Source organism: Phalaenopsis equestris, unplaced genomic scaffold, assembly GCF_001263595.1.
Source record: "Phalaenopsis equestris unplaced genomic scaffold, ASM126359v1 Scaffold000167, whole genome shotgun sequence".
NCBI classification, from domain to species: domain Eukaryota; kingdom Viridiplantae; phylum Streptophyta; class Magnoliopsida; order Asparagales; family Orchidaceae; genus Phalaenopsis; species Phalaenopsis equestris.
Genome location: NW_018164609.1, coordinates 1,176,239 through 1,191,781, shown reverse-complemented (window position 1 = coordinate 1,191,781; position 15,543 = coordinate 1,176,239). Strand labels below are relative to the sequence as shown.

The 15,543-nt window shown below is 32.0% G+C and overlaps 3 protein-coding genes across 3 annotated transcripts; 1 reads left to right on the top strand and 2 right to left on the bottom strand.

Moving 5' to 3' along the window:
* Positions 1-1,191: 1,191 nt before the first annotated feature.
* LOC110022073 (peptidyl-prolyl cis-trans isomerase FKBP18, chloroplastic-like) lies at positions 1,192-10,256 on the top strand. Its single transcript, XM_020720852.1, has 6 exons — positions 1,192-1,267; positions 2,863-2,933; positions 3,027-3,113; positions 4,357-4,506; positions 9,506-9,565; positions 10,142-10,256. Exons 1-6 carry the CDS (start codon positions 1,192-1,194, stop codon positions 10,196-10,198), a joined length of 501 nt encoding a protein of 166 aa, XP_020576511.1. The 3' UTR covers positions 10,199-10,256.
* A 2,656-nt stretch (positions 10,257-12,912) lies between these two features.
* Positions 12,913-14,071, bottom strand: LOC110022072 (putative disease resistance protein RGA4). Its single transcript, XM_020720851.1, has one exon. The coding sequence runs from the start codon at positions 14,056-14,058 to the stop codon at positions 12,913-12,915; it is 1,146 nt and encodes a 381-aa protein (XP_020576510.1). The 5' UTR covers positions 14,059-14,071.
* Position 14,072: 1 nt separating this feature from the next.
* On the bottom strand, positions 14,073-15,542 carry LOC110022071 (putative disease resistance protein RGA3; the record flags this gene model as incomplete). The annotated part of the gene is made up of 1 exon (XM_020720850.1): positions 14,073-15,542. A coding segment is annotated over one exon (1,470 nt), but the record flags the coding sequence as incomplete, so codon positions are not given.
* Position 15,543: the final 1 nt, after the last annotated feature.

Below are 15,543 nucleotides of genomic sequence, written 5' to 3'. Positions count from 1 at the left end.
AAGAAACGGGTTCCCAAACAGACCCTTAAGAAATCTAATATTCAAGCTACTTACATGATTCTAAGATACTTTAAAACAAGTTCAAGAAAATGAATTATATATAAAATGCATTATACCTTACAAATTGAAGAATATATAATGCATGTTATTTTGGATCACCTATGCATAGATGATCCACTTTAGAATACCATGCATTGTTGTTATTACAAGGAAATCTTATTATATGAAGGGGTAAAATTTGTTGCCCCCGGGTCCGGAAGCCGGTACACCCAGACAAAGCAGGACATGATGAAATGAAATGAAATTGTTTTGTATTCTCAAATAAAGACTTATATGCAATTGAAAAGAAATATAAATTTTATTAATGCTTAAAAGTTCACTGATACAACTGTTCTGAAAATAAAAAATCAGTTAAATCAAAACAGAAATGATAACATTGAACAACTACTCATATTTAACAAAGAGAAATACAATAGTTAAAATAAATACTAAAGAAAATTATCAAAATATGGTAGGTAAAATTGAAAGTCTGCTCCGGTGGAAACGGTCCTACTGGTGTTGAATATAACATGTTATGCAAAAATATCAAATAGTAAGTTTGATAGAAAATTCAGTAAATAACAACTATCTATTAAAACATAAAAGATAAGATAAATGGGGCATGCAATATGGACGAATAAGGACAATTATTATGCACATATGTAACACTGTAAGACAATAATGAAGAAGTAAACATCAAATATGCATATCATACACGAAAACATATCAAAATTTCTAATTATTTAACTTTTAGTTATATTTATATATAGTTTGTTTTAATTGACACCATGAAACTGGGAAGAACAATACTAACCCAAGGAAATTTGTAGGGTCGTAACTCTGTAGGCCCGTTGGTCCGGCTAGCCAAAATTCAAAAGAGATCTATCGATCTACATATCATCATACACAAGCATGTCAAATTGTTTCTACAGATGTATCATGTTAAAATTATAATATTTCATGCAAACTTATGATTTGACATATGCAAATTCATATAAGTGCAGAAAAGGAAAACATCATAACTGCAAGATTAATAGAAATATGCAGGAAACTTTGCAAGTATAAAATTGAAATAACAATGACATGCCGACAATATTATAGAATAGCTACGAATCTATTACAATTGACAATGATTAACGCCTAGAATCAGGAATGGTACATATATCCTCCAATAAACAACAGTTACTTACCTCGAGGCGGAAATCACGATACTTCTACGAATTTGACGGTTCGACTAGCAATTCCACACTAATTAAAAGTAAAATTATAAATGATTAAACAATTTATTCATTCATTCAAATTGGTGGTCTAATGGATCTACAAGATTTAATATATGTAGGTATAATAAATCATTATTATTACATTATATAAAAGAAGAAAACTATGAAATTAATTAACTTTAATTAATATCATAGTATTTTGTTTTTGTTTTATTATGATATAGGTGAAATTTTCACTTTCTGAATTAAGTGTTGGGGGGTTTACATACACCTAAAGGTTTAATAAATAGTAGAAAAAAATGACATCTTTTAATCCTGCAAACCCTTAAATCCCGTTTCTCCCCAGATTTGCCTTAACCCTTAAATCCTAGGTTAAGAAACTCATTGGAAATCTATCTACGAGATTCGAAGGAGCTAATGTGCACGATAGGGAGAGGAGAGGGTTGCCTTCCTTGATTGTTTTGGGTTGGAGCTAACGATACGAGCAGGAAGGCGAGGGTTTTGGAGTCCGCCGCTGCCTTCTTTTCTAACTCCAATCATGATTGTATAATCGGGAAGTCGCTGAAGTGATGAACAAAGAAGGAAAGTAGAAAAATTTTTGGAGAATTTTTCGGTGCTTACAAAATTAACTTGTTGTATCAATCTAGTGCTGACTCTAACTTAAAGGCAATTGACCAAGGAATCTTTGAGCTTTTATGGATCAAGATTATACTCGATGATTTAAAAGTCAAGTGGGAAAAACCTATAAAGATATACTTTAACAATAAATTTGCCATTAACATTGCTCACAATTCTATACAACATGATTGCATCAATTATATTGAAGTAAATATGCATTTTATAAAAGAAAAAAAAATAGAAAGTGAATTAATTTGCACTCCATATGTTCCAAGAGGAAAACAACTTACTGGTGTATTTACCAAAGGACTAAGTGACCTTGCATTCAAGAAAAAATATAAGTAAATTTGGAATGATAGATCTCTACTATCCAATCTGAGGGAGAGCATTGAAGGATTTTCGGATAAAAAAGGGCTAGATAAGGAAAATTAGGGGCCAAAGATTCATTGTTAATAAGGAAATACCTCTCGCATGAATTCATAGATAAAAGGAAAGCAAGAGCCTATGGATTGCTCTATTGACATCAATCGACAATCTTTCAATCGATAATCTCTAAATAATCAAATGATAGATGACTAAAGATAATTTTTATTTTTATTATGGTAATTATTTATTTCTTTTTGTTATTCTTTCTATATAATATTGTATATAAATACCTCTCGAAAGAATGAACACTCCATGCTTTATTAGGTATTTCTTTTTATACAATATGGCTACTATTTTTTTTTTTCATCTTTGAACATTGGGACTGATTATGGTTTATTTTGTTCATCAATCTCTAATTCTCTTCTTATTTCATAGTTAAATAAAATTAGTTTTGCAAGTTGCCTGTTTTAATAATATAGACAGGTGATTGTGAAGTTCAATAATTATAGGAAGGTAATCTAAACTGTTGTTCATGTTTTGGTTTTTGAGATTACGCATCCATTCTTTCTGCATTATAATGAATTTTTGTTCTTCAGTTTCTGATCGTAATCTAAAGCAGCTGAAGGACTGAAGTACTACGATCTTGTTGAAGGGAAGGGTCAAATAGTTGAAAGGGGTGTTTTGGTCAAGGTCAATTTAAAATGAAGAACTTAACCTTCTCTTGCCGTGTTTTGTTTTATTTTTCTAGGACATTGATCCAGATGAATTTTGTATTCATTACAGGTGCATTTTGACTGTGTCTACCGTGGCATCACAGTTGTGTCCAGTCGAGAATCTAAACTTCTAGCTGGAAACCGTATTATCGCACAGGTTTGCAAAACTTATTTGGCTTGACTTATCGACTATAAGGACATTACTTTTTATGTTTATTTTTATATGACAAGTAATTACTCTGTAATACTCATTCCATGGCATTTAAGATCGTATCAGAACTGAAATGTTACCAAGTATTTCAAGGTACCCGTCCTTATCAGGAAACTTGTCGAAAAATACAGAGTGGTCATATGAAAATTGAAGGATTTAATTTTGAATCTTTGTGCAATATTATTATCGAAAGTCATTTATTCAAGTGCCAATAAATATGGCTCTAGAAAGATACGTGGGCCTTCATTTATTTTGAGTATTCCTTGATATATTTTTAGGAATAGTATTTTATTGTAATTTTGTTACTTTTCTTGATATTTATGTTTGTACTCGACTCTTTTCCAAAAGTTTGGGACCATTTACAATCTTGCTAAAAGAAGCTTATTCTGATGCTAGATTTACTTCAAATGCTTGAAGCATTCTTAAGACAAGAATCATTATTCGGTGTTAATATTTCTAGATTTTAAGGCAGAAGCAGAGCAGTAGTAAGTTACCTTTTGTGCCTCAAAGAGATTCCAAGTTCAAATCATGGAAACAAACTTTTTTAATAAATTATAAAGTTATGTATGATAATCCTTTTTCATATCCTACATTTTCTGAGAGATTTTTTTCCTAATCAAATTTTAAATGGGAATACTATATTAAGAGTTTGTCTGAGGGCAACTTTTTTATAATTTTGCTTTTCATACAATAGTTATAATTGTGTTTGGCTGCAGATTTCTTGTTACTTCTTCAAAATTACTGGGGTGAAATAATTTTTAATAGTCAAATTCATTAGGTTGTGGTAGTTGTAAAACAAAATATCATGTTAGAAGGGAAACATTTTATGATACCGATTAACAGAATTAAAAATAATCTTTTTTTTTAAATTGTTTGGCAATAGCTTTTAATGACAATGAGCTGCTCAAATGGAACTTGAGTATATAATATTTTTTAAATCTAAATGTTTTATCTCTGGTTATGTGAAATCTTGACTATTATTCAAGAGGAATGAAAGTAATTGTAGCTCACTAATTGGTAAATACATAATGTTCTTTCCTAAATAAAAAGTTGGGGTTGACAAACAAAATTTGTGCACTGATTCTGATATTTAATATTCTTCCTACTTTTTCTCTGCTTTTAGAAACGTCATTTTCTGTTCCTCTCTACCTTAAATTTTAGACTGCTAACCAATACTTTCTTTGACTAGCCTTACGAGTTTAAGGTTGGTTCTCCGCCAGGAAAAGAAAGAAAGCGTGAATTTATTGATAATGCCAATGGGCTCTATTCAGCTCAGGCTGCACCGAAACCTCCACCAGCTATGTATACAATAACTGAAGGGATGAGAGTTGGGGGAAAAGTATGTTTCTATTTATTTTCTTGCATGTTATTTTTTATATATTATCTATGATATTGTAATCCTATGTCAATGTGCGAAAAACGTCATGCAAAGCTAGTGGTTAGACGTTATGAATCTATTTTTCCCAAATCCTTTAGTCTGTGGGTGCCTTGTGTTTTGTATGTTTGTTAATTTTTAGTATTATTATTATAAGGGATTTTTTTATTCAATGTCATCTGCTACATAATATCATATTATTAACAAGATTTTTTGATTAAGTTGGTGATATTTGTGTATTAAAATGAGATAAATGTCATTTAACTTCTATTTTGATAATATATAAATGTCGATTAAAACTTTCAGCATTGAGATGCTAGGATATTTAGTGGCTAAAATAATGATAATAAAAAAATATATTTACCATTGTTTCCTGCCATTGTCATTATTTTTTAGCCCCGTCTCAACTATTTGGCCTAAGTCTAAAATCTTCATTCATTCATATTGAATATTGATTAAGATATAATATATAACCATATTATTTAAAACAGTTCTATCATCATGTTTTTGTAGAATACCCCGTATAAAGTTGAAATCAGATTCTCAAACATCAAGACTCCTTTGGTGTGATACATGGAGTGTCATTAAAAACACCACACTTATGTAGGCTTATGATGGAGCATTTTTGGGATGGGCGGACTCTCAGAAAAAGATATTGAGGGGACAAAATCACGAGACAATTAAATTAGAACAAATAATATATGGATCGTTGAGAATCCCCTTCACTTTTCTAATCCTTCCATATTAATTTTATCTAGTTATTTAAGTGGCACTATTTCTATTATTTTTTGTACATGCCTAACTCATTTATGTTTATTCAAAGGAAGATTTACATACATACCACTTAATTACTATCTATTTGCATATCTAGCATCTATACTTCAATTTTTACGAATATATATGCCATCATACATACACATGCAAATGTCTATTTCACTTTTTACAAGTCAAGATAACGATATTTTTAAACATTGAAATCAAAGAGCTTTGCAAACATTGATATTTTTGGGCATATAAATTAGTCAATTTGAATAAGGAATATTTATCTAACAAAGAAAATATATTATGGATCTTCTAAAAGAAACAAAACAAAAATGATTGCGTGCAAGCCGTGTGAAACCCAATTGGACAAGGTTAGAAGTTGTACATAGATGAAGAATGACTGAACCAGTCATAGGGGTGAAATTTTGATTTATGTAGCTCTCACCCAACCTGATATTACATTCACAATAAATCGTGTGAGTCAATTCTTGTACAAATCTAAAGACTCTCACTTTAAAATTGCTTGCAAAAATCTTAGATGTTTGGTAAATCTAGAAAAAGAATTTTTATTTGTATAAATTGCAAAATATTTTATAAATTCAACAATATATTGATGCAAACTATGCTATATCACTTATGGATAGACAATCTACTTTAGGTTAGTACGCGTTGTTTGGAGGAAATGTCACAATTTGTGGTAGACCTCTACCATTTTAAGAAAAACATTTATTAAGATCTAGTGTTGAATATGAATATAGAGCGATTGCTGCTCAAGGAATATGTGAGCTACTATGGATCATGATCATACTAAACTTAAGTTCAAATGAAAAAAAATTTATGAAAATATACTATGGTAATACATCTGCCATTAGTATTGCTAACCTAACTTGCCATAATCATACAAACACATTTAAGCGGAAAAACATTTTATAAAAGAGAAATAAAAGGCTGAATTGATATGCACTCTATTGTCCTAGCTTAAGTAGCGCGAAGAACCCTCTGTTGGATTGTGTTGGACTCGTTTTAGCTTGAAATAAGAAATTATAGATATTATTTATATAATAATATATTACATGTATTTATTTCTATATTTAAATCATAACAACTTGTGTAGTCATGATTATGCATCCTCTATTGCACATGAATGTTGCAGGTTTTATTCCAACACCCTATATGTATTTTTCTAATTAATTTAAATGGGTCAACTTCGAGCCGAACACGAATAAAAATATGTAAATCGAGTTGAACATGGACACAATATTCACTAGCAATTTCGAGCACGAGCCGAACATGAGCCAAGTTTGAGCTCACTCAAGCTTGACTCGTTTACAACCCTTGTTCCAATAGAAAGACAACTTGTTGACATATTGTTCCCCTCATTCATAAAAATTATAAACAAATTGGGAATGGTAGACCTCTACCATCCTTCTACCATCTTAAGAAAAACATTTATTAAAATCTAGTGTTGAATATGAATATAGAGTGATTGCTGCTCAAGGAATATGTGAGCTACTATGCATCATGATCATACTAGACTTAAAGTTCAAATGAAAAAAAATTATGAAAATATACTATGATAATACATCAACCATTAGTCTTGCTAACCTAGTCTGCCATAATCATACAAACACATTTAAGTGGAAAAGCATTTTATAAAAGAGAAATAAAAAGATGAATTGATGTGCACTCTATGTGTCCTAGCTAGGGCTGTCAAAAAAGCTTATTGTTCACGAACAACTCGTATTTGACTCGTTAAGTAGCGCGAACAACCCTCTGTTGGATCGTGTTCGACTCGTTTTAGCTTGAAATAAGAAATTATAGATATTATTTATATAAGAATATATTATATGTATTTATTTCTATATTTAAATCATAACAACTTGTGTAGTCATGGTTATGCATCCTCTATTGCACATGAATGGTGCAAGTTTTATTCCAACACCCTATATGTATTTTTCTAATTAATTTAAATGGGCCAACTTCAAACCAAACATGAATAATAGTATGTAAATCGAATTGAATATGGACACAATATTCACGAGCAATTTCGAGCACGAGCCGAACATGAGCCAAGTTTGAGCTCACTCAAGCTTGACTCGTTTACAACCCTTGTCCCAATAGAAAGACAGCTTGTTGACATATTCTTCCCCTCATTCAAGAAAATTATAAACAAATTAGGAATGGTGGACCTCTACCATCTAGTTTGAAGAGTGTCTAAGAGCCGTCGGATTAATAAGATCGAGAAAAGGAAAATCAGATGTCACAAGTTCATCTTGCAATGAAAAATCTCTTCTACTGCTTATTACTTATAATGAAATACCTCGCTCAAGGATTCATATACAAAAAAAAAAAAAAAAGTGCACCTGGATTGCTTCCTTGGCATCAATCGGCGACGTTTAAATTATTAAATGGCATTTAGCAAAAGGCAATTTTTTATGCTTTTTATAGTAATTATTTTTTTCTTTAGTTATGTGTATTTTTGTATATTAATACCCATTAAAAGAATGAACAAGCTAAGTTTTTTCATCATTTCATCTACATAAAGTTATAACCATAATTTTCTTTAAATGTAAACTTCTTATAATTGAAAACCTTAGGTTGTTCCTTAATTACTTATTACATTAGTCAATATTCTATCATACAAATTTTTATTGATGTTAACGAATCTATGACACACCATTTCTGTCTTAATTCACGGTTAATCAATTCTCATGATATTCTATCGTATGCCTTCTTAAAATCAGTAAAAATCATGTCAAGATTTTTTTTTTATTTATATATTTTTTATTGATTGTCTTACCATAAATATGTTTTTATAGTAGATCTTCATGGTTCATCAAAATTGCATTAATTTTTCAAAGCATATATTCCATTACCCTCTCCATAGCTTCATTGCAAGCCTTATAAGTCTTGATTCCTGTATAATTAGTACAATCTTGCATATGTTCCTTGTTAAATATCAATATCAAATGCTTCTTTTCTGCTTCTTTTCTAATCTTTTCTTTTCTAATCTTTTTTCATCACTTTAATTTTCAAAATTCTATCAAAACTATCTGTTAATCAAACCACTGCAATGTCCCTCATAATTTTCTAAATCTCCTTACATGTTTTTTTAATCGATCTATAATATACTTCATTTTTTTATTCATTATGATTTGCCAACATTATTTATTTCTTACAATTCTAATTTAATAATTTTTCTAAGTAGCATTTATGTTATCTTCAATTCTAATACATCTAAATTGATCTTATTTACTTTATGAACCTATTATCTTAATGTTAGAATGCATCTAATTTGATGAAGATATCTAGAAATCTCATCTCTTAGATATTTTGGTTATCTAATTTTTCCTTCTTTAGTATCAATTCTATCATATAAATCACTAAAAGTTATATATATATATATATATTGCTCACTACAATCAATTTTTTGTAAGCAAGCAAATATTTTCTTCTTCTGATCTTTTTTCTCCCATTAAAATTTTTATCTGCTTTTAGATTTAACCTAATGAACCTTTAATTTTCACCGCAACTAAATTAAATTGTAGTATGACATATGAGGTTAATGTTCTAATATCCTCTCACGCACTTCTCACCACCATCCGATTAAATCAAGTTTGTGACTTCTGAGAAATGCTCTTACGCTAACAAAATTCTGAGTTGGAATAATTTCACTAATTTTGACAAGTTAACATCAACCCTCAATTGTTTTCATTTTGTTTGGACATAATTGGTGTTTAACAAATAAAAAAAGGTCACAAATAATAATATTAATTATTATGAATATTTGCTTACTTTTCATACAATTCTTATGTATTTACATATCTAATACCCAAAGTTTGATTCTTACAATTATAACATTTTGTTATCATAAACCTATGCATGCAAAGATACATTTAACTTCTAAAAAGATAGTTATTGTGGTATTTTTTGGTTGGTACGCATGTAAATATGCATGTTTAGCTGTTTGATATGTAAATACATAAGAATCATGTGGTATGTATATAAAATTCCCTACTTATTAATTGTATTATACTGCTAACCAAGATGACTTTGAATATAACATGGATATCTAAATCATGCCATACAGAAATAGTACCGCGATCTCGATGTCTTTGATTTATTATGTCTGTTTTCGCATCTTTGTTTGATGTTTTTGCTTCATGTATTATTTCTAATATTTCCGTCTTTATTTCTGTAGAGAACTGTAATTGTTCCTCCCGGACTTGGTTATGGTGAGAAGGGGATGAATGAAATACCGGTAAAAGACCATCACCACAAACTTTACATTCACCACAAACTTTACATTAAAAATGTCTGATCACTATAAACCATGCAGTTGTTTGGTGAATCCTTTCCCATTTTACTCACTGCCAATAGTTTTCAACGTAATTACACACACACACACACGCATATCTATATATAACGCCCAAAACTCGTGTATTTACAAAGCTAACACCCATATCTGTGTATTTATCCATGTTACAATCAAACCACGGGATTTTCATAAAAGCAAAAATTATGGACTGAGGTTTTATTGTAAGTTTTGATATTTAGGTGTTAGTTTTGTAAATAGCCTGACACTTATTTGTCTATTTTATTTTTATTTTTTATGTGTGGTTGTACGTCATAATCAATCAATGGGGATTTTGATGAAACAAAAAAAAAAAATCATATATGGATTAAGGTTTTATTGTAATTTTTGATAGTTTTGTAAATATCAATATTTCACCGAGTTATGTATGTAATAATTGCCCTTGTTTTTCTGGCTGACAACATAGAGCTTGTTTGAGAGCTGACATTTCCTGATTCCTCACTGGTCTCTCTTATCATGCAGCCTGGGGCCACATTTGAACTGAATATTGAGCTCTTAGAAGTGATGCAATCAACTTAGGAAGGACTAATTTTAATTGTTTTTTTCTCGATTCATATTATATGTTTCCAGCTTTCCTTTCCCCTTAAAATGTATTTAATTTTTTTTTTTTGGTTTATTTTGTAAAATAACATTTTACTTTTGCAAATTTAGTTATGTAAAGTCTCATTTCCAAAAGTCGTTTTATTGATGCAGATTCTGTTGTGGATTGACCAATATTTATGGGTTATTTTTGTGAGGCATTTACATACCGACCACACAATTCTGACATATTTACAAATCTAACACCTAAATTTTCATGTTTACATGAATGCCACTCACATTGTTAACATTGCATCAGAAGTATCAGTGTTTCACTATCATTGATTTTTTAAAAGTAAAATATATGTTTTCATGCACATATTTGTGACGTCATGGTGCTATAAATGTAAATATCAATCTTTAGGTGTTAGATATGTAAATACATAAGAATTGTGTGGCTTTTATGTAAGAATACCTTATTTTTATTAAAGGTTATGTATGTAATTTCTATTATAAAAATAGTGTTGTAATTTGGTTAAATTATATTTGAAGCATTAATTTTGTCAAATATTTCGTTTTTTATCATTGCAACATATGTAATGGGTCGGAGTATTTTTTATAAAAATGATTATCATGTTACAAGTACAACTAATAGATTTGGTTTTAGATCAGTTTAATAAAATATTAATAAATCAAATTTTATTTACATTTAATTTAAAATAAAGTAAATTATCATAAAATGTGTGATGCTCAATTTTTAATTAGAATATTCAACAAATAATATTGCTATGTAGAAATATTAGAGCACCAATTTTGATCATAAATGTTTTCCAACTATTTACCATATCAATCATAGGCTTAAAATCTTACATTTTTAAAATCTTACATTTACATATTAAAATCTTACATTTACATATATATCACACAATTCCTATGAATTTACATATCTAAAATCTAACTTTGCCTTTTTACATTTATACCATTCAATTATCACCATTGCAACTCCTAGAAGGTGCAATATGCCTTTTTTCAAGCATATTTAAAGTGGCATATATATATATATAATTTAAAATTTAAAGAGTTAAGATATGTAAAAACATAGGAATTGTGTTGTATGTATGTAAATCTTTGATTTTCATAAATATATTGTGGATTGAGAAGAGGTTTATCAACAATTCTGGGAGTACAGAGTTTTAATTTGATATTTTCGTTGATGTGCATATGTGAATATCTTATGTGAGAGAATCTTAAGTGCGAAATTATGAGGCCTTTTTATGATTATTTAATAGCTGCTAAAAAGGCATTTTTAAAGAAAATTAATGCTACGTAAGAGTCATTTATCTAATCCAAAATCACAAATCATGTTTTAACTACAATTGAAACTAAAACTTAACGCTAAAACAATCATTTTTATAATTTAATTGTTTCAAGAAACAAAACTAGTAAAAATTAGAAAATCTAACCTATAAGAAGCATGGGTTACTTCTCAATTGCTTCTCTTCAGTGAAATTTTGAGAAGATAATGAGATTAAAAAAAAAAAATCTAAACAAAATAAAATAAAATGTGTGAAGTAATTAAATAAAATTCGAAATTTGTAAGACCAAAAAGTTGTTCATCAAAATCAGCCAGATATTAATTATTACAATAGTAAATAAGTCTGTGCATAGCATAACAATGCATAGGATGAGATGAATATAAGTAAATAACAAGTCCTCACCTCACACATTCTCATTTTGATGGGAAGAGATTCATTTGGAATGACGCCAATCAATCAATATGGATTATATTGTGCCAATCAGAGCCTCAAATTTTTGTACAACGCTTCGTCAACTCTGGATGACAATTTTCTATAGCCAGTGAATACAAGGAGGAAGGGAGGTCTGGCAAAGGGAGGTCTGGCCTGGCAATGATTTGAGGAGTGGAATTTTATATAAGTCTAGATACCAGAGGGATGAGACAGCAGACAAAGAAGATGGCAGGCACTGTAGGTTATCAAGTCTCCAAAGAGACAGTGAAGCCAAAGAGGAAGGGAGGTCTGGCAATGATTTGACGAGTGGAATTGTAACTAACAGTAGCTCCTCGAGGGATGAGATGGCCGACAAAGAAGATGGCAGGCACTGTAGGTTATCAAGCCTTTTTAGATTCAGTGAATTCAAGGAGGAAGGGAGGTCTGGCAATGATTTGAGGAGTGGAATTGTATCTAACTCTAGCTCCTGGAGGGATGAGATGGCCGACAAAGATGATGGCAGGCACTCTAGGTTATCAAGATATTCTGTAGAGACAGTGAATACAAGGAGGATGGGAGGCCTGGCAATGACTTGAGGAGTGGAATGTTATTTAACGATAGATTGTTGAGGGATGAGATGGCTGACAAAGAAGATGGCAGACACTGTAGGTTATCAAGCATACATAGATTCAGAGACTTCAAAGAGGGAGGGAGAGCTGGCAATGATTTGAGGAGCGGAATGCCTTCTAACCAAAGAAAGTTGAGGGATGAGATGGCCGACAAAGAAGATGGCAGGCACTCTAGGTTATCAAGACTATTTATATCCAGAACAGACAAAGAGGGAGGGAGTTCTGGCAATGTTGAGGAGTGGAATGCTATCGAGTGGAATGCTATCTAATTTTAGTTCCTTGAGGGATGAGATGGCCGACAAAGAAGATGGCAGACACTGCAATGATTCCAGATCTTGAAGACAAATTGTATTTGATTTCAAGGAGGAAGGGAGTTCTGGCAATGATTTGAGGAGTGGAATGCTGAATAACGATAGAGAAATAACGATAGAGACTTGAGGGATGAGATGGCCGACAAAGACGTTGGCAGGCACTGCAAAGATTCTAAGTGTTGAAGACATAATTCTTCCAGGGAGGCGGGGATGCGTAGAAGCTGCTGGATCTGAGGAACATCTTCGATACGTAGAATCTTAAGTGAAGAGAGGCGTTCCAAGGAGGAAGGGATAGACTGCAGGGATATGAGGCGTCTAAAGCTCAACTCACGAAGGGATGAGCTAACGTGGGGAAACCACTGCTCCGCTTCAATTGGAAAAGAAAGCAGCACATCATTATCACAAATTGTGAACTTTTCCAAGGAGGCGATATTTACCGTTGGCAACAAGGATGGGTCATTTATAACAACTTCACTGACAATAAGCTGGAATTTCTCATTGCCACTCTCCACTTGTTGCAGTCCACCCAGAGAAATCAGATTGGGGCAACCTTCAATTCTCAATTCTCTCACTGCTTCAAGTCTTACATCCGCCAGAAGAAGAGATGTGATGTTTGGACATGAACTCACCTCTAATGTTTCAAGGGGAATTGATTTTGAAGTGCCTCCTTGCTTGCAGTTCAAAGCTTTCCATCCAATGCTATTTATCTGCATTTTCCTGAGCTTAGGAGGCAAATAGGGCAACTCCTGCAGATTTGGGCAGTTAACGAGGGAGAGTTCCGTTAAGCAAGGAAAGAAACAGTCATCTGCTGCTGCTCCTGCTCCATCAAACCAATCCTCCAATACTTGTAATCCCTCCATATTTAGCACCTCCAACGATGGAAACACAGAAACCTTGTCATTCCAATGGAATTTATAATCAAGCCGCTTTGCTTTTGGCATGTTACGAAGGTAAAGCCACTTGAGGTGGGGAAGCTGCCCAAAAGGTGGAAGAGTTTCCCACTCTGAACACTTCTCCAGACAGATGTACTCTAGATTGGAGATCAGATCAGCTTCGTACATCCATTTTGCAGATCTTGCACCCTCATATGACACTATGGACAATCTTTTCAAATTTTTGTATGGTACAAGATTTTCAAGCACATTCACATCCAAGTCAGAATTGACAAAGTTCCCTAGGCTTCCACCTCTCATGTCTGAGTTCCATTTCAAGAATAAATGAGTTTTTTCTTTTCACATAATTTTGCATCGCGAGCCTCTGCAGCATCGTTCACATTTTCCAGACCATTTATGTTTAAATTGAGCAACTCGTTCATTTCTTTCAACTCCCCAATTCTATAACCATTCTCATTCTTAACATTAAACTCATTTAGTTCTTGAAGTAACCTTAATTTCCCAATTCCACGTACACTCACATAGCCAGGTAATTCCAAGTGACGAAGATTAGAAAGATTACATACATCGCCAGGCAAGAAATCATCAGACCAAGAATCCTTATACACCTCTGTTTTATAGATTAAGAACCGCAAATGATAAAGACTGCTTAGAGATCTTGGCATCTGAGTGAGATTAACAGTAAGCTTCAAATATCGAAGATGTCTGAAATTTTTAATAGCCTCAGACATATTTTTCTGATTTGTAGAGTCTATGAACAACAGACGAATCCTGCTCGATGCTTCAAAAATTTCAGTAAGTATTTCAGTAAAATGTTGGCCATGCCTTTTACTTGTAAGAAAAAGTGAATGTAGGCTTTTAACATTTTTTATCATTCTCAGCACTCCGAGATTTTCAGTATTAATAAATACGTGTCGAATAGTCTTAGGAATTTTAAGAGACAAAACATCATCTCCCACAAATCTGAAACATTCCTCTGAAGAAATAGACTGTGCCAATTCATGTAATAAATCATGCATCTTATAGTATATTCTCTTGTAATCCTGAAACTCGTCAAAGAAAGATTTTCTGACCAAAGCATCAAAATACCTTCCTCCAATATCTTCCAAAGTCTCTCCTTCAATTTTAGATTCCTGAATGAAACCCAGTGCAATCCACATTCGGACTAAATCATCTTTATCAAACTCATGATCTTGTGGGAATATGCCACAAAATGCAAAACAATTTTGTAGAGGTTGTCGGAGCAACGTAAAACTCAATCTTAAAATAGGCAACATGTTATTGCGACCCGGTTCTGGTTCTACGTTTAGAACATCAGGACTATTTAAAATGTTCATCCAAAAGCTTTCAGTCAATTGAGAACTGAGAACACCACCGATGACCTTTGCTGCCAGCGGAGATCCGGAAAGCTTTTTAACTATCAAACTAGCAATGTCTATTAATTTTTTATGAGAACCAAGGTTCTCTACACCAGCAAATGCATGGGTGTTTAGTAGCTTCAAACACACATCTTCCTCCAAGCCCTTTATTTTCAATGGTTCCATCTTCTTTTTAATAATCTTTGCAATTGCCGATGCAACTTCATCCATTCGAGTTGTAATCAAAATCTTACTTCCGAAACTTCCATTAGCCAGAGGGCAGAGCACATTCTCCCATTTGCTCATATCTTCCTCCCAAATGTCATCCAGAACAAGAAAGAACCTTTTGGATTGCACGGCAGCTTTAAGTCTCTCTTGAACAACAACGAGTGGTGACTCCAAACGAGGTCTCTCCTTGTTAAGACAT

Excerpts from the sequence above, each read along its gene's own strand:
- LOC110022073 (XM_020720852.1), top strand. The coding sequence starts at position 1,192 with ATGGTACATATATCCTCCAATAAACAACAGTTACTTACCTCGAGGCGG. Across the intron at positions 3,114-4,356 it reads GAAACCGTATTATCGCACAG|CCTTACGAGTTTAAGGTTGG; the intron begins GTTTGCAAAACT and ends TTCTTTGACTAG. Across the intron at positions 4,507-9,505 it reads GGATGAGAGTTGGGGGAAAA|AGAACTGTAATTGTTCCTCC; the intron begins GTATGTTTCTAT and ends TTATTTCTGTAG.
- LOC110022072 (XM_020720851.1), bottom strand. The coding sequence starts at position 14,058 with ATGAGAGGTGGAAGCCTAGGGAACTTTGTCAATTCTGACTTGGATGTG.